At 34.8% G+C, this 20448-nt stretch overlaps 1 protein-coding gene across 1 annotated transcript in view; it reads right to left on the reverse strand.

The window, feature by feature from the left end:
* Positions 1–20448, reverse strand: part of ACSS3 (acyl-CoA synthetase short chain family member 3) — a 123125-nt gene that overhangs the window by 82499 nt on the left and 20178 nt on the right. Inside the window, exons 2-3 of the mRNA XM_045553301.1 lie at positions 9071–9215; positions 7–195 (exon numbers count right to left, since the gene is read on the reverse strand). Of these exons, the coding sequence (XP_045409257.1) occupies positions 7–195; positions 9071–9215 (334 nt within the window). The remainder of the gene's footprint in view (positions 1–6; positions 196–9070; positions 9216–20448) is intronic.

Consider the following 20448-nt stretch of genomic DNA (forward strand, 5'->3'; position numbering starts at 1 on the left):
ACATACCTTTACATGGTCGATGCGACTACTTAGTTCTTTGGATGCAAATCCCCCAAATATGAGACTGTGGATGGCCCCTATCCTTGCACATGCCAGCATGGTATACATTGCCTGTGGGATCATCGGCATGTAGATGACCACAGTGTCACCTTTCTTGATGCCATGTTTGACCAAAACACCAGCCAGCTTAGAGACCTGTAACAAAACCATTAGATCAACAAAGTGTTTTCTGTATTATTTCACTGAACTTCTAAGTTAAGGCAGTAATGCTAGAAGATGATCACCCTCTTGGTATTAGATTAAAGAAGACTGAGTAACACATATTTGATGGTGATGATAATGTTTAGATGGTGACAATAACAACAGGAAACTCTATTGATTGCAAACCAACTTACTATTATTATGTCATGTACACATCATGACTTAAATTTGCTTATACATTCATTCTCTTATACAACATGTTTATGGAGCAACTATTATGTGCCAGACATGATAGAGTTGGGGCACAACACTGAAAAAGAAAGACACAGGCTTGCCCTTGTGAAGCATGTATTGTAAAGGGTGAATCTGTCAAGTGAACAGAAAAATAAAATATTTACAAATTTAGATATATGTCGGGTTAACAGTTGAAGGAAACATGTATTATGAAATAAAATATATTGTTTTACACTTATAAGACAAATAAGATAGATTCTACCATATTATTGTTCACATTTTACAGATAAGCTCAACTAAAGCTCAGAGCCAATAAATAGCTAACCAAGGCCAGAGAACTAGTAAATAATGCAGCAGGATGCTATCACAGGTCTTCTGCCTTGTATACTTTGCTCTTTTTACTGCCTCAAGCCAATTATTTTTTCTTTATTTTTTTAATACTAATGATTTACAAAAAGTGATTTCCCTCTACATTTGGATCAACATATAAAATTCATTTTACTTTAATACGTGTTTTGGGGATCAAACATTGAAATGTCTTTTTCTTCTTAACATGTGTTTTTGTAATTTCTAGTAATAAATGCAAAATAGATGATAAGTCCACACATGATATAATTTGTCGCAAGAAACCTTTCCGTGGGCAATTATAGCAGACTGTGGGCAGCATGCCCAGATCTAAGTAAACAAGCAGTTCAACATTTTTTCACTTAAAAAATATATATTGAGTATTTATTATATGTCAGGCACTGTTTTCTGATACATCAGAAAGTCAACAAAACAAAATAATAATCTCTACCCTCTGGGTACTTATATTTTAGTAGAAGGAATACTTACAATAAGCAATAAACATAAAAAACTAAGTAAATGCAGTCATCCATCCTAGAGGGAGGGCAGTAGGGCAGAGTAAAGCAGATTGGGAGTGCAGGGGAAGGCGTGAATGTGATTCTCAATGAGACAGTCAGGGTAGACCTCACAGAGAAAGCAAAATTTTATGAAATACATGCAGAAGTTTGAGAATAAGTGGATATCTGCAAATATACTCTTTTAGGCAGAGAGAACAGCAGTACAAACGGGTAAGGCATAAAGGTATCATGTGATACAATTAAAGAACAGCAAGGAGACCAGAGGGTTGGAGCAGAAACCAGTAAAGAAGGCAGTGGTAGATCAGGTCAGGAGCTAAAGAGCCTTTCGGGGCCTGGTGGGCAACTGGAGGGACTATGGCTTGCCTTTGAATGTGACTGTTAAGCATAATGAACAGAGGACACTCGAGAGAAGAAATTAGGCCACACAGCTATTTGTGGTTCCTTTCTTTTTACTCTGTCTCTCCTACTTTCTGAACAAGTTCAAAAAATCTGAATCCTGACCATTTTTTCTGTTTTCTCTTTATTCGCTTCCTTTGTGTAGATGGGGAAATATGTGGTCAAGGTTAAGGGCTATGGTAAAAGAGAAAAAGTAAAAACTATCTTAGTGTTTTATTCTCCTTTATGTTGCAAAGTCTATAACTTAGTGCTATGTTTTAAGAACTCCAAAGCTGCCCAGCATAAAGTTATGAGAAAGATACACTAAAGTAATATAAATCATGAATTTAAATTCTACATGGGGCTCAAGAATCAAGACAAAAACTTTTGGAAAAGTTTATCCAAACATCTCAGTGTGCACTCCCTGCCCAAAGTGAACATGCTCCATGATCGTGTTATTGGGTACCTCATTTAAGGTACAGCATTGAGAGAGACCAAGGAGGAGAGTTTGTCTTGTTCACAGCTGTAACCTCAGCATCTTTAATAGTGCCTGTTGTTGAATACAGACCTTCAAATTCAGAAAATGCACTAAAACAAGGAAGATTCTCACCTTATTAAAAAATAAAAATTCCTAATATAAAAAAGAAAAATCACAATGTGGACAGGACAAGTGATATTTTTGGAAATAATTATTTCTCTTTGACAAGGATTAGATTTTACTTTTGTATAAATGAATTATTGAATGTTCTATTCATGAACTCATTCAGTATATAATATAATTCTATGCTCTGTAAGTTCCGTATTAGCTATTATGTAAGTAAAAAAGTGAATAAAATATTCACTCAAGAAGCTTTTCCTCTGGTAAGATCACATAAGTACACTAATAAGTAGATTAAAAAGGAAAAATGAACCAGTTTATTAGGAAAAGGTATGAACAAAGTGCTCTGGACTTCAAAGCATAGTGAAATAGCTGCTGGCACAGGAGGAGGTGAAAAGAAGTGAGTTTACATTTCCAACAGTAATCTTGATTTCATAGACAATATCTGGCTGAGAAAATTCAAAGGGGTTGGCTGTGTTGTTGCTATTTTGGATTGCTGTAAAATAATCTTTAGCCAATTTTGAATTTGAATAAGTGGCTCTTAACCTGGAAAAGAGAAAGCTAGGAAATACTAAATTGTTATTTCTTCATTTAATTAATTTCTTCCTATATTATCTATTAAATTTATCTAGTATTTATTTTGTTCCTCTAAGAATTTAACCTAAATTTTAGTAATTGTAAACGTGTTCAAAATGTTTCATTTACAATTTTACAATTTTACAATTTTGATTAAAATTTAAGTCAGTATTTAGTGTACACTCATCTATTTAAAATGAAATACAAGCATTTCTGCTAAAATATCTTATACAACTTTGCATTATTAAAAATAGCTCATAAAAATAATGCAGCATATGGAAAAATATGGTTAGACCACTCTAAATCAATGTAACTAGAGCCTTTTAACATTAATAAAAGCTCTAACACAGCATCATCTTCCATAGATGCTTTATAGCCTTAAACACTGGGGCTCATGCTTCCTGTTTCATAATATTTTAGAGGAGAGCATTCACTTCAAAATTTACTTTCAAAAGTGGCTAGTAGAGACTAGTAGAGTGTAGACTTTATTGTGAGTTCTTTTTATGACAGGGAAGAATATCTTCTCAGCTTTAGGTTCTTAAAACCATTTAACTTGGGATTAAGATGGCCAAAGAGTAACCTGCAGCAATTGTTCCACCTCATGAACACCAAATTGAACAACTATCCATGTAGGCACGCACCTCCAGAAGAACCAAAACTCAGGTGAACGGTCATACTACCTGGTTTTAACATTGTATCAAGGAAAGAAGCACTAAAAAGGGCAGAAAAGACAATCTTGCCTTACCTACACCAATTGATAAACTCTTCTCTTTAACTGCAAAAATGTCTCTTTCCAAAACTTCCAAACATGGCACACTAATAATCCAATACAAAAATGAATGGGCAAAAGCTGCAATTGGGCACTTCAGAAAAGAGGATCAACAAATGACCAATAAACACAGGATTAGGAGTTCAGTTTCACTGGTCATTAGGGAAAGGAAAATTAAAACCGCAATACCATATCACTATACATTCACCAGAAAGGGCAAAATTAAAAAGATTGGGAGTTGTCACCACCAAGTACTAACAACTGGCATTCTCATGCACTGCAGGTGGGAATGTAAATGGGTGCAACTGCTGTAAGAAATTGTTTGGCACTCTCTACTCAAGCCCAACATATGCATACCCTGTGAACCATATATAACATCCATTTCACTCCTATGCACGTCCTCAACACAAATGCTTAAATACCATCAGCAATATGTATGCACAAGCTTATTCATAGGAGCATTATTTGTAATAGCCCAAAACTAGATGTTACCCAAATAACCAAATTACAACCTCCTGCAATGAAATGAATGACTCTAATCAATAGAAAGTTGAGTGAAAAAATCCAGACACAAAAAAGTACATTGTCTTAGTCAATTTATATAAACCTCAAAAGTAAACCATTAGATGTTCGAATAGCAATATGTGGGGGCTGAGTGAGAAATGACTAAACAGAAGCATAACAAGGGCTTCTGGGGGCCTGGAAATATTCTGTTTTCTTATCTGGTTACATGGGTGTATTCTGTTGGTGAAAATCTAACAAAATCTATACTCATAATCTGTTCCCTTATCTGAATGTATACCATATTTTAATAAAAGTTCAAAAAACTGCATCCCGGGAAAAAAATGCATGAATTACTATTACTTCTATCTCATACTAACATCATTCACCTATTCAGCAAGCATGGAAAAGGTAATTTACCTTACAGAGATATGCTTTTTAGTGGAGCTGACTATAATATGAATGAAATTTTTTATTTAGGAAACTTTAGGAAAGAAAACAGACAATATGCACTGCTGTATTCTTTCCCCTTAACGAGAAAACCAGTGACAGGGCTGAATTTCTGCATGTTCTGGTTTTTATATGTTTTAAATCTTTGCTTAGGGAAAGATCTCTTTATCTGTCAATCAGAAATGACAGATAAAGAGATATCAGATTATCTTACCCCTGACCTGTTTCTGAGCAGATGGAATGCATACTTTAAAGAGAGTATCTTAAATGGGAACGACTGCAAGGAGGACTTCTCATGGGGCATAGCCCTTGATTTCAGGGTAATTTTCTCTTCTAAACTATTCAACCTTCATAATTATAATTATATTTCAAAAAAATTACCTTTAGTAGAGATAATAGCCAACTTTAGTTTGAATGAAATCAGGAAAATTTAGCACACACTGGGTTTTATCAATTTTTCCAGTATGCATATATTCATGAAAATTTCTCAAACGTTCTTCAGGGGTCACAATTTAATTTAGTGAATAAATGCATAAAAATTAATAATTGCTGAAGTACAAAAAAGATCACACCTGCCACACACAGAGGTGAATTCAAAATAAAATTAGTGATGCAGAAAATTAATATAGGAATAATTAAAATGAGTAATATTATAAATAATGTATAAATACATATATAAACACAATCTCTTACATATGCACCCCCCTTTTTATTTCACATAGGTTTAATATAACTACTAACTTGAAAAGAGCTAACAAGAGGAGGGACACAATAAACACACACGTCTCCTAGAATGCAGATTTAAGTGTGGTAAATTCAAGAAGGAAATCTTGAACTACCAAGCTGAATGTAAATAAGTTAAAACTCTTCACAAAAGTTGGAATTTACTTGGAATGATGATCCAGTGCTATTACTGATAAAATTCAGAGTTAAGAATTTCCTGCAATAAAAGAAGCCAGAGTCACTTAGAAATTTCAAAAGGTATTTCGTTCATTCATTCCTCATTCAACAAATATTTACTAAGTGCCAGGCACTGTTCTGTGAACAAATCAAAAATCCTTGCCCTCACAGAATTTACATTCTAGAAGAGGAAACAACATTAAAGAAGATAGATAAATAAAATATAAGGAATGATCCTAGGTAATAAATACTAAGTTCTAAAGGACATATGAAGTGGTGTAGACAGGAACATTTCCATTTAGTATGGTCAGGAAAGATCTCACTGAGAACATAATACTCGTGTAACATGAACCATGAGATATCTTGAAAAAATGTGTCAGAGGGTATGCAATTAGGATAATTTTATTAATAGGCATTGAGTCTTCCAGAAAGTCTCCCTAGACTCTATTTACCCCCAGCTGAGTTGGGTGCCCCACATGTACTTCCACAGAATATAACACTAACCCCTATCATGATCTTTATTTTGTTACATTGAAATTGACTGTTCACATGTTTTCTTAGCTCCTTGACAATAGAAGATGAGTCCATTTACCTTGTATCCCTTGTTCCTATCAGGGTTTAGCATACAAAACAAGTATTTGCTGAATGAATGATAAATCTTGAACTAGGTTTAAATCTCTGTAGAAAAACTTTAATAAAAGGTTATTTAAAATACTCAGACCTACAGAAAAGACGACAGTTTTGGAAAGGCTATGCTTCTGAATCATTCTGTAAAATTTTCAGATCTTTCATGTCACTAAGACAATTTAGCCTAAAATTTGTTGGCCCACTAATTAAATAAGAAATACTAATGAAAGTTTTACCTAGCCAGCAACTCCCAATAGAAATGCAATATTGGACACTGAAACAAGTAAGGTACAAAGACACTTCTTTATGTTTGTTCTCAGTGGCATTACCCATTAAATCTTTCTTTCTCTGTCCTCTCTACTTAATAAAATAAAGGCCACAGGGAACCAGGAGCAGGTAATCAAAGTAGCACACAATGCTTCTCTCTCTTTCCTAACAATTCTTCTTTTAGTACTTTAGAGAAGAAAAGCCTGGGGAATCAGAGGCTGTCAGCAGGTGAGAGAAACAATCCTTTTAAGTACTTTGATGTCAGGCTAAACTGAAACGGATGAACCAGTACAAATGTTAAAAGGGTCTAAGAGTCTAGACTCAATATTAGAAAATCAAGATGAGTTAGCAGAAAAACTTCTAAGTAAAATGTATGTGTCTAAGTATTTGTATATACTTATGTAATTAATAACTTTTAAAAAGAAAACAACAGAAAATGAGAGTGGTAACAATTCTTACTTTAGGTTTCTCTAAAGCTTTTTCTTTGACTCTAATGTTTGGTTAAGTATCAAATTCCATATGTTGATATGGATAACATTTTTACAATATATAAATAAACTTCCTAATTTATATACCAGTATCTTAGGCTTCCACGTTCATAAAATGAGACTGTGGCAATATGCCCAAATCACAGGAATGAGATTTTCATCACAGACTAAACCTCTTCTAAAAGCTGAAAATTCAAACCTAAAATAAAACATGAAGTATAGTAGGTTTTCAGGAAATTTACATTATCTCCTACATAAAACACAGCCTCATATGAATAAAAAGCCCATTTGGTAATGAAGTACCTTCCCTACTCGGCCCCAAAGTAAGCTCTGTCTCTATATTTCATTCTCAAAACACACAGTTCCCACCTACAAAACAATAAAAAATACCAAACAATATACCTACAGCATTCTTTTCTTTTCTTTTCTTTTTGTTTTTTTTCTGTCTTGGACTGCCTAGCATTTGAACTCCACTCTTATTAGATTGGAATTTCTCTTGAATGTATCCTATAGGGAGGCAGGGCCCTAATTCCTACTATAAAATCAAAAGAGGACAAGATACTTCCTCCTCACTGCCTGGTATTTTAGGCAAGTGACCTAAGTTTGGCCAACTAGATGACCCTACTACTCTGTTTTTCAGTCTAGAAGGAGATTGACTCAAGGCATCAAATCTAGTTACTATTAACAGACAACCTGTAGATTTTTCTTAATTCTTCACTGCTACCCTTTCTCCCTCAGTACGTGCCACTTTTCTGAGCCTGGCTCTTAAGTCTTCCCTTTCATACATTCTATGTTTAAATCAGTTAAAGCTGAACTTTGTTGCTATAACTATTCTGATAGCCAGCCTGAGCAAGAGGCTTAACTTTTCTCTCTTGTTTGCAACAGCTCAGAATTGAGAAGCTAATTGTTTTGTCTGAGTTGGCTTTCTTGAAATATCTTACAAGGCTAACCAAGAATTTGCTGATGCAAAAAGAATATAACTTCATCAAGTCAGGGAAAGTTGACCAAACTTTCTAAAAATCGAGCAGAACCCTTAAATGGGTTCAAAAAGCAAAAGGAGAGGATGCAATTCAAAAAGGCTTCATTTAAAAGCAAATACTTCTAAACCCTAGCATGACAGACTCTGCTCAACTACTGCTTGTCAACCAGTAGAAATTTTCCTACCAAGAGGACATTAGCAATGTTTGGAGACATCACAACTCAAGGAGAGGTGTTACTGGCCTCTAGTAGGTAGAAGTCAGGGGTGCTGCTAAACATTCTGCAATGTACATGGCATCCCCTACAACAAAGTATTATCTGATCCAAAATGTCAACAATGTCAAGGTTGAGAAACCCTGCCCTGCACCATTATTTCCCTTGAAATCATATAGAAATGAATGTTCCAAAGAGTTTAAATAACTTTCCCATAGTCTACAACACCCACATACTTTTACAATTACTTTTGAAATCTTATTTCTACCCTAATGTTAAAAGAGAAAAATCTCATAACTCATCTGTTAATATCATGATTTACCTGAGAACTACATGGATGGCAAAGAACTAAAAAAAGAAAGTAAGACAAAGGAATGAGCAAATGCTAAGAGCTGCAAAGGGCCAGGAGTGCCCGAGGGAAAGACAGGACATCCAGGGTGAAAAAGAATTGTACACATAGCCAAGACTGTTGGGAAATGGAGCTTAGAAGGAATGCTGTGATCAGAATCCAAAGTGTCTTATACACCACAGCATATTTTACTCTCTGAATAACAGAAATTTTTAAGGAAAAGATTTTTAAATGGGGTAGAGAAGTATGTTGTTTCTTAGGAAGAAAACTCTGGAGGCACTTGAGGTGCTAATCTATAATAACATGAGCATAGCCTGGTATTAGGAAAGGCAGATAGGAGACTATTTCAAAAGTACAAGAGCTAAGGGGCAGATGAAATAAAGTGATGGCAACGTGGATAGAGAGCAAAGGCCAGAGAAGATTTAAACATATTGTTAAGATTTGTTCTCTTCTCCCTATAAAATGAGCACCTTTCAGTAGTACTATGAAATGTAAGTTAAAGGAATAAAAACAGTCTAAATGAGTTAATACACCTATATTCATTTCCAACGTGCATACAATGAAAAACATGGTAACATATGTCAATGCATTAAGAGAATTAAAGGCTATCCAACAAGAATATATGCTATTTAAATAATTTCTAAATTACTTCCAATGTACATAAATAGTTTATGATATTACCTGCTCCAGAACTTCTTTATAGGTAATAGTTGCTTTAGTATTTGTAACAGGGCTGTCATAGATGATAGCAATCTTATCCCCTTTACCATTTTCAATATGACGATCGATGGCATTGTAACAAATGTTAAGCACTCCTTCCACAAACCTGAAAAATAATTGAAAAGTGAAAGTGAATGATTTCTTCAAAATATATTATTAAGTTACTATATTTCTATTTATTCTTTGGCAGAGCTAGCCTTAAAACAGTGGTTCCTAATGCATGTTATGCCAGGTAATGACAGTTGTAAACGAGATATTTAAGACGGTAGAGAGTATACTTTTTTATTTTAATAAATATGTATTTATTTTGATGTGCACTAGAAAAAGTATACCTCACAGTTCAAACTGACAATTTCATGGGTTTTATTGCTTTGGCTAAAACTAGAATATAGAACACCAAAGTAATCTATTTTACATAGATGGAATAAATCATATAGAAGTGCAGTACAGAGGCCTTGGAGATTGTGAAAAGGAAAATGGCAGATGTATGACTAAAGTGTTGGTATCTGCAACAAATAGTTAAACTCACTGGAAAATCCCATTCTTCGTTGATTGTATTTTGTATTTTTTTGTTCCAATGAAATGTGATGGCTCCAATTGCATAAAGAATAGATACATTCTGTTCTGCATGTTGGAGATACTTCATAATTGAATAAAGAATAGATATGCACATAAAATATTAACTTTTAAAAATCTTTGCAATTCAGTGTTCTTCATCTCTCAATTGAGCAATGCTGGCTGCCCTTTGAAAACACAAAATATGTAGATACATGGAGAAACTTTTGAAGGAAATATAACTCATTTTCCAAAAGAAAAAGCTTTATATTTGCCACTTTTTTAAGAGAAGGGGATTCGAATAAAATATGCAAGTATAGTAATGAGCCCTTTCTTCCAATGTCAGACTATCAAATATTATGGCAATGCAGAATAACAGGAAAATGTATTAAAGCAAGAAGAAAAAGTGCTGTTAACAAGCTGAGTATCACCTTCAGGTCTTTACTCAGAGAGCCCTGTGTGCAATGAAGCAGTGGCTTAAAAGCAGCTGTATATACAGTGGCAGCATTAACAAATTACAGCTACAGAAAGCAGCAGGAGGAGGGATCATTTAACCAGAGACAAATTACTGTATGTACTTCAATAATAGTGAATATGACTACCGAAAGCATAGCACAAGAAGTAATTAATCTAATAGTCCTGAATTTCAAAGTGTGATAGATCTAACGTTTGCTCAAAAATATTACCTATTTCCCTTGCCCTAATTCTATAAAAATATTTTGTCTCTTCTCCTTGGCCTTTCGTCCATGAGTAGAAAATACATCTCTTGATTTTGGGCTCATCCATGTACCTCCTTTGACTAATGCAATGTCAGCAGACAGGATACAAGCAGAGACTTGCTCTCTCACGTCTACCTTCTCCAGAACAGTCTCCCAGGTATAACAGCTCCCTCCTTGGCATGGCATTCAAAATGCACATTTGTAGGTAGGAACAGAGCCCAAAAGAAGCGGAAAGCCCACCCAGACAGATATATGTCTTAGAGCAATGCTCCCAGCCACGCCCAACCACGATCAGCTGACACCATGACAACCTGCAAATACATGGAAATAAATGCTGAATGTTTTATGTTGCAAAGATTTTTTTGGTGACTGGTTATACAGTATAATGGTACCATAAATATGTAATATACCAAGAAAAAGGTAAAGTTTGCTCAGCATTCTGTGGCAGAAATAAGGAAAGACATTTTGTAGAATTTCCCACAAAAATATTTATTTATTTATTTATATTTTTGTTTCCGAAAAGAACACATTTTAGACACAGGGATTATTTACTTGCTAGACACTTCTTGATAATATCATTATTCTCTTTCACTTTATCTATGACTTCTACTCTACCACTCTTTGTGCTCATATTTAATAATGTTAATTATGGTTTTTACCAAGAAAAAAGGGCTCCCTCAATTCCAAAGTTTCATGGAGAATTCACTTTGCCATTTGCCTTACTGTTCTCCTACCTCTTATCTTGCTCCTTCTCAATAACTTCTGTGGAATCTTCTTTCTCTGCTTCATTGTTAATTGGCTCTGATTGATACCTCCCATTCCATATACATCCCTTTGCTCATGCTACATTTTCTCCCTGGGTAATCTCTATACTCCTATGGTTTCAACTTCCATTTTTACCTCCAGCTCTGATCTCCTTTTGAGCTCCATACCTTTGCAGCCAACAGTCTGCTGAACATCTCTACTTGGAAAAAATAACGTCCAAAACTATAATCACTTCACCCCACCTCCACCCCACAGCCCCACTCCAACTGCAAACCTGCTTCTCCTCCTGCTTTCTATATTTCAAGGAGCCACGTTGCACCCAGTGGCCTGAATTAGAAACCCAAAGTCTGTTTTGGACCTTCATCCTCTAAATCCAATCAGTTATATGTAATGCCACATCTGTTTTTATTTTTTCTGTAATTGTTTGGTTCTCTCATTCATCATCTAATTTACAGTGACTGCTTCCTAATTAATCTCCTTGCCTCAGAACTGACTCCATCCTCTCAAGCCATCTCTCTAAGCTATTAGAATGTCTTTTCTCAATGTAAATATTATATAAATATGTCAATTGTTTTTCAATTATTTGCAACTTTTGGGTAGTTTAGTACTGAAGTTATTAACACCCTAGGGTTTTCTTTTCTAATAGTACCATTAAAGAAATTTTTTAAGAATTTAAGAATACACTTTGAGGCCAGCAGGAAGGAGATCCAAACAAAGGCAAAGGTTTGCAACCAATGTTATGCAGCACTGCTGCAGGAGATAACAAACTGGGATCGTCCAGAGGTGGTTACAGGCAATGAATATACCAATATAAATTGGCTAAACTCAGAGATTGGTTTACTGTGGATGACTAGACCAAGTGACCCGCAAGGGGCCTCCCAACTCAAAGATTTGATTATTCTACTATGACAAGATTCTTATTTCATTTTAAACCAAATCATTTCAGCAAAGGTCACTTGAATGTCTTCTATGTGCTGTCTCTCCACTGTTCCTTCTAAATTTGTGGGCAGGTTTTAAATGATTTGTCTCCCTAGATTACAAAAATAAGTAATGCTAACTGTAGAAAACTGAGAAAATATTCTTTAGAGTATTTTCTTTTATTCTTTCTATATGTAAATATTACTTATTGTACAGATAGTTTAATATTTTGCCTCTACATTTAGGATTGCATTATGAGTTTTTTCCAAGGGCCTGAGAAATTCTCAAAAATCATGTTTGATGATGGAATAATTATTCATTTCAATAGCTGTTCAATAATAAAATTAATCCTGTGTTGCTGAAAATTGCCTTCCACAACATTTGTCATTTTTTAAAATGATCTCCCTTGAAATGATATTTCCCGTAGAGAAATATTGGTCACATTGTTTTTTTATTACATTTACAGGCTAGATTCCTACAATCAAATGCACACACAAACACATACACACACACAAATCAAATAATCAAATTGCTTCCTGGAAATATTGAATCAATTCATATCATCACCAGTACTACCTGAATCTAACATCAGCATATAATTGCTGTAAACACAGATTATTCTCAATCTTCTCCAACTTGAAAAGTGAAAAATAATTTTAATTTTTATTTCTTTAGTTACCAGTATTGATTAATTACAATGTCTTATAAATTTTTAAGAGCTCTTTATATAGGATATTAAACTTATGTTTGACATTGTTACAAATTGTTTTTAGTTTATTCACTAATTTTTGTTCATGACATTTCCTGACATTAAAATATTTATTAATAAAATCTGTATATAGTCAAATTCATCATCTTCTTCTGCAATTTTTTCCCCTAAGATAATTTACACTCGTCTCTCTTAGTTTCTTTTTTTTATTGATCATGTGTTGCAATAATTTATTCACATTTATATGCATGCAATCTGTATAGAATGTTATTTATTATGTATTATACATACATATTATATATCTGTGTGTATATATATATTATGATGTCCAAGTACAATTATATTTGCTTATTTATCAATAGTCAATTTTTCAAGCACCATTTTTTAACTAATCCTTACTGTCCTCATTTGTTTGTGATGCTTCATTCTTCCCATATATATTAGCATCTAACATATACCAGTGTCTTTTTCAGAGCTATATAGTTTCTAGATGTAACTACTGGAATGTTCTGTCAGTAGAGCCTTATGAATAGTACTCTCTTTAAGCTCAGTCAGCTTTTAGTCTGTAGAAGAAAGGAAGGAAAAGTCTTCATGTTCTTTATCTTATCCATCTCCCCCCAAAATTCCCTCCATAGAAAATTGCAAGCCGTCTGAATATACCTCATAGCCCATTCGAATAACAAAAAAAAAATGTAAAACAAACTGTATTGACAACAATAGTGAAACAACTAGGAATGGTGTTGCCATCAGTTCAGAACAGTAGTGAATTTCTGGATATATAAAGCAGACAGGAGCAGAATGATTGCTAAATCCAGATGCCATGAGAGACATGGTAGATTCAAGTGTACTGATTTGGAAAAGATTTTCATAATATTTTATATATTGTTAAGTTTTAAAAAAGAAAGAAAAGTGTGATTGAATTATCTATATTCATGAGGAAACTAAAACCTTTAAACAAATAATAAAAAGGCTTACAAAAAAGCTCTGTCTCTCAAGAAAACTCTGAAGTAACTCCATCAGATGCAAGAAGGAATAAAGAATGAGCCACAGTGCTTGGAAGAATCACTATGACATTAATTAAGATGCAAGCCATACACACACCTCCCCCATATCTGTCCACACACACATACACAAACACACATCACACAAACTTTTACCCACCTATAGTATAACCTGCTGAGATAGGAGAAGTTTCTGTATGGAGGATCCTGTAGAAGATTTAAGACTTATAAAATAGGAACAAGGCTCTATATGACTTCTAAGAGGCCTAGAAACAGCCATAGGAAGAAGGACTCTAGTAGTCAAAACCTGCATTCATTGACAAATGAAGAAGGATCCTTATTCACATTCTGAAGTGTACTCTACTCAGTTACCTGTATTTTGACATTCAGATGTGTGTATATATGCATATATGTTTGTGTGTGTGTATGTGTATAAAATAGAGAACAATATAAAACTGGGGTATAAGGAGAACATATTGTCAGCATATATATCCAGGGGAAAAATACATTTGCAACTTTAATATGTAAAGTGTTTTTACAAATCAATAAGAAAAAAAATTAAAAATCTAATAGGCAAAGGATTTTACCATGATACTCATTGAGGAAAAATAATGAAAATGACCAATAAATATAAGAAATGGTGCTTACCCTTGCAATTACGAAAATTAACATTAAAATAATAATAAGATGCCATTTATCCCTCTAGACTGATATAAAGATATCATATACAATGTTGGTGAGAGTAAAGAGAAACCAATATTCTTGTATAATTTTGGTGAGCAAACAAATTAGTTCAGTAAGTTAGGAGGGTTCATAGTCAATATCAAAATTTTGAATACATATCATTCAGTCTTAAAAGGAATATAATATATATGTGATACATAAGCATGTTAATATGAAACAATGTCCAAAATTAACTTTTAACTTACCTGAAGCAAGTTACTTGTATTTATCTATGTATCGTATAAATGTACAAGAAGGAGTATGGAAAAATGCACAAGAAAATATTAATAGTGGCAAACTGACAGAAAAAAATGGGAGGCAGTAATAGAGAAGGGATAGTCTATATTTTTAAACAGTAAAACTTCTGTATTATTTGAGTTTTATGAGCATGTATTTACACATTGAATAGGTGATTTAAATATTTTTAAATAAAAAATATAAATTTTAGCTTGCTTGGCTTTTAGTCTAACTGAATCATCAACTCCATCACCAGTATAACTACCATCAAATAAAAATATTTAATTAAGTAAAAATATCATTTTGGGATTTTCTTCTGGTAAAAAGAAGCATTTCTTCTACTTACAACAACATCTAAACTCAGTCTTAGGAAACTAAAATTCAGGCGATAAAAATTTTGCTGCTTCTTTTTCTTTAGTTTTCACACCAGAGTCAACCTCAAGCAGCTGAAGAGTCAATAATAAATTGGCTACACAGAACCTTCAAATCACAAAGAAAGATAGGCTATAAATCATCATTCCTGCTGTCCACCATGATTTTGGTTGCTTTTCTTTTAGGCATTCATAAGATTGCACTTTCATACCCACTTGAAATGAGGCATGACCATGTGGCTTGCTGTGGCCCACGGCACGACAACACAAGTCATGAAAGCAAAGCAGTCTCCAAGGGCCAGTGGGCACTTCTCCCCCAACAAGGACCAGAGATGTTCCAAATGTTGACTGCTCTGTCAGCCTATATCCCTGAGTGAGGAGGAATGACATGGAGCAAATCTTCCTAATAACCCAAATTAAACTTGTAGCATAAATGAGAAATACCTGGGTTATTCTCAACTAGAAAGATTTGGGGATTGTTTTCTTCTATAGCATAACCTACTCTATTCTGACTAATATAAAATGCTTAAGATCTATCAATTCTGGCAAATTCAAACAAACTTTAAAATTGTCACCTTTCATAATTTAAGAGGCAGAGGGATACATTCCAAGGCAAATGAAATGGGAGGAATCTCAGCTGCCATAAATACACTGTCACTACAGTAATGTTAGATGTCCTTGAAAAGGAATCAGAGAGGCTCCATCATCAAGGTCGGAGCTCTCAGAGGAGGGAATGAAGGCCCTTCAAAGGGGCTCTGTAGAAGAAACCTCTTAAAATTCCTTCTGGACATCTTATTATATATAATTTCCTATTTTCCCTTACCTTTTCCTCATTAACCCCTGCTGGCTTACACCCACCGTAAAAGGCTGGACTGAACCCTTCGGAGAGACTCTTGTTTGAATTTGATTTCTTCTGTTCTTCACCTTAGCTCACCCTGAATCTTCTCTGTCTTTCGTAATATTGACTTTGGTCCATTCTGTATTTGACTTTGGCCTTGATCATCAAATAAGTTGGACTGGCATGTGAAATTGGCCCCCATGCTGGGCTAAGTCAGTGAATGTGGGTGGGTGTCTGAAGGGCTGTTAATAGATAGGGAGACTGACCTCCGTGGTTTTGATATCTGGGTGCCAGATGAAACTAACGTAGCAAATGTTCACATGATTCTTCTGTTTCCATCAATTTCCCATCACCACTAATTTTCAACCTTCCCTTTCCTGAGAGCTAAACTTTTGTTATGTAAGTAATGTACTTATTATTCAAACATTATAAAAAGCAATAAACTCTGACACTAAAAACATGGCTTTTTTTCAAAGGGGAAAACTAACAACATTTAATCTATATATTTGACTACCCAGCTAAAGACAGTTGAATTGATAAACTCTAAAATATTTCTCTCAATTCTACTACTCTCTCCCCTTTCAAAAACAAAACTTAATATATAATACTGTTAACAGTGTGGCCTATAATGTGAAACTATCAAAAACCACCATCTTTCACTTTGCATGATATAACTGTTGAAAGCCTCCACCAACACAACCGTATTTAGTAGTTATGATGTTGCAGCCCTCTGTGTATGCTCAGCTACTAATTTCTGCACTTTGCATATATTTATTATCAAATAACTGGAAATTCCAAGTTTATAATTTGCCTTCAGATATGAGCTTCTTTCCTAGAATAACATTACAACATCTTTCCCTGATAACCCTATTTAGGTCTTTATTTCATCACAACTTAAGAACAAATAAACAAAAATAAGAACAACAACAAAAAGCCCTTTAGGCTCTTTTTCAAAAGTTAAATAAACTTAAGGCCAACATAATGGAAACAATTCAAATATGAAAGCTACATTTGATTATCTACATACTAAAATAGTGACAAATATATAACCTTTATATGAAATAACTCATTATCTCTTGAGAAAACTTCAACAGATTACAACCCCCATATTAACTATCAATGATGGATTTTTCCGTGCAAAAGTGTTTCCATTCAAAAAATTTAATAACAACTTGTTGTTGATTAAACCTGGGATCATGAATTGAGGAGGAAAAATATAACTGGAAATATGTTTTCCACTCTCAAAAGCAAGACTGGTTTGGAATAACTATAATAAGAAGAAAAATGTGGGAAATTTCTTGACAGAGGTATAAACTAATAAGCATGGTAAAAGAACAGAATTAAGAAGAGATTAAGGCCAGGCATGGTGGCTCATGCCTGTAATCCCAGCACTCTGGGAGGCTGAGGCAGGTGGATTGTTTGAGCTCAAGAGTTCGAGACCAGCCTAAGCAAGAGCGAGACCCCATCTCTACTAAAAATAGAAAGAAATTGTATGGACAACTAAAAATATATACAGAAAAAATTAGCTGGGCATGGTGGTGCATGCCTGTAGTCCCAGCTACTCGGGAGGCTGAGGCAGGAGGATAGCTTGAGCCCAGGAGTTTGAGGTTGCTGTGAGCTAGGCTGACTCCACGGCACTCTAGCCTGGGTGACAGAGTAAGACTCTGTCTCAAAAAAAAAAAAAAAAGAGATTAAGTTTAAGTTAGGAAATGTGGTAAGGAGCCAGTGGATGTTAAAAGAAATGTAGTATAGCATAAAGGTCTGGGTTTTGAGGCCAAAAGACTAGCGTACAAACCTCAGCCATGTCATTTGCTGGCATTTATATGACTGCAGGCAAATTAACATGTGTAAGCGTTTCTTCTCCAGGGGAGAAAATAAAAACTGTACAAAACGATGCTATGAGCATTTAACACAAATTAATTCACTTAATTCATAAGGACTCCGTGAGGTAAGTACATTATATCCTCTTTAACATTGTCGATAGGTTCTTGGAAACTGCAACTTTAAACAAACGACAAGTAACAAAGCCAATTTTGTCATAGGCTAATTGATCTAAACAAGAGTTAAATACTTATGGCATATTCCAATCACAAAAACATCACCAAACTTCTAAATAAAGACCCAAAACACTTCTAATATTAAACAGTGAAATAAAAGTGAGTTATACACACAGTTAAGATTAATAAAAACAAGTAAGATAATTATTTACCATTATTCCAGTTCAGGGTTGTGAATGACCACAGCCGATCCCACCAGCCCAGGGCACAAGACAGGACCCCACTCTGGACAGGATGCTGTTCCACTGCAGGGTGCACTCATACACACACCCACACTTACTCAGACTGGGACCATGCCAACATGCCAGTTCCCCTAATATGCACATCTCTGGGATGTGGGAGGAAACCGGACTATCCAGAGAAAACCCACGCAGACATGGGGAGAATATGCAAACTCCACATTAACAGTAGTCCTCGCCAGCAATCAGTTTTTGTTTTTGTTTTTTCTCATAAAGGTTATAATGAAAAGAAGTTGAACAAAACAATGTTATTAGAAAACCTGCTGCATACTAATATCATTTTTATTTACAGGTGAGGAAACTGAGGTAGAGACAAGTGAAGTGGGCTTGCTGAGGTCCACACATGGTGAGTGGCAAGCTGGGATTGGGCGCCACGCAGTCAATCTTTGAGTTTCAACTACTTTTCTATACTGATGGGCTAATGTGAGAGTACTCTAGGCCTTCCATGAGCATGATTTTATACACATTTATTTGACTCCTTTCAATAACTCCATCAGGAACAACTATTATTACACACATTTAAAGATGAAGAAATTGTCTAAGGTAAGTTATGAAGGCAAAGCTGTGTGGTAACAGGCAGGCTGGGGTGGAGCAGGATCTAAGTGGAGGATGAAGGCTTAGAGAGATGTCGTGACAACAAGGATGGAAAGAGGGAAGGATTTGAGAAATGTGAAAAACTGAAAGAGGAAAATTCTAAAGGCAAACAAAGAGCAAAATGAACAGATATCAAAAAAACCAAGGTTTTAGAGCTGAGGTCAGTACACTACAGTCCACATAGCAAATCTGGTCCACTATCAATCTGTGCAAATAAAATATTACTGGCACATAGCAAGACTCAATTGTGTGTGTAGGTGTATATGTTTATATGTATATATATATATATATTTTTTTTTTTTTTTCTCTGTGGCTGTTTTTGTTCTACAATAGCAGAACTGAGTGGTTGCAATGGAACTGGTCTAGCTCAGAAAGCCAAAAATATTTACTATCTGTCCTTTAAAGAAAAGCTTTCCCAACCCTTTCTCTGGAGCAGCCATGTCCAATAGAAATTTCTGTGACAATGGAAATGTTCTGTATCTGCAGCTCAAGAGGGTACCAACATATGGCTAGATAAATTTAAATTTAAATTAATTAAAACTAAATAAAATTTAAAATTTAGCTCATCAGGCAGGCACACTAGCCACCTTGCAAGTGCTCAATAGTTACATTTGGCTAATGCAACTGTGGAACTGAATTTTAAATTTTATTTAATTTTAATTAAATTAAACAAGTTAAAATAGCCACATGCAGCTACTGGCTACCATATTAGACAAGAAAGTTGTAAAGAATTTCAAGGAAGTAGAGGTGGTCCCCAGAGTCAAATACTAAAGAGAGATCAAATAAAGTAAGGACTTAAAACAATCTATTGAATTAAGCAACAAATAGGTACTGATGATCTTTGGGAGAGCAATTCACGTAGAGTGATGAAGACTGATGCCAGTTTACGGCGGATGGAGGAGTACAAGGGAAGGCAGAAACTGGTGTACAGACACATGGCTGAGAAGTTAGGATACAAAGGGGGGTGTTCTCTGCAAATCTTTCAACTGGCTTTTATTAAAAGAGAAGGGTGAAAAGTGAAAGTAGCTGAGAGGAGAGGGATTGAAAATTAATGGAAGAAGTTTTTTGTTTGCTTTTAATGGCATAGGCAAGTGGGCCAAGTTCATGTTCTATTTTGGAAGTGCAAGTGCATTAGTGTTCCTGAAACAAGAGATATGTGTTTGGAGTGGGAACATAACATGAGCTAAGGCAAGAAAGACAAGTGCGAGCCTTGTCTTAAAAGACCTGAAAGCCCTGCTAAGGAAGAGGACACCATTAAATGGTTTGGAGCAGGGTAATGACCTGCTCTGAAATGGAATTCAGGAAGAAGCCCTGGAGAGCAGTGTGAAAGTGAGACTTGAGAGATAAAGAAGAAAATAGAATTAGTTAGGATCTTTTGACCAACCTAGAAAGTTATGCTGAGGAATAAAAACGTGGGAAAGGCGGGACTACTATAGAAACAAATCAAAAGGAAGGAATGATAAATTCTTGAGGTGATGGATACCCCAATTACCCTTATTTGATTATTACACATTGTGTGCCTGTACCAAAACATCACATGTACCCCGTAAGTATATACAACTATAATATATGTTCCCATAATTAAATTTTTTAAAAAAATTAAAAAGGAATGA

This window comes from Lemur catta, chromosome 6 (genome assembly GCF_020740605.2).
Source record: "Lemur catta isolate mLemCat1 chromosome 6, mLemCat1.pri, whole genome shotgun sequence".
Taxonomy (NCBI): domain Eukaryota; kingdom Metazoa; phylum Chordata; class Mammalia; order Primates; family Lemuridae; genus Lemur; species Lemur catta.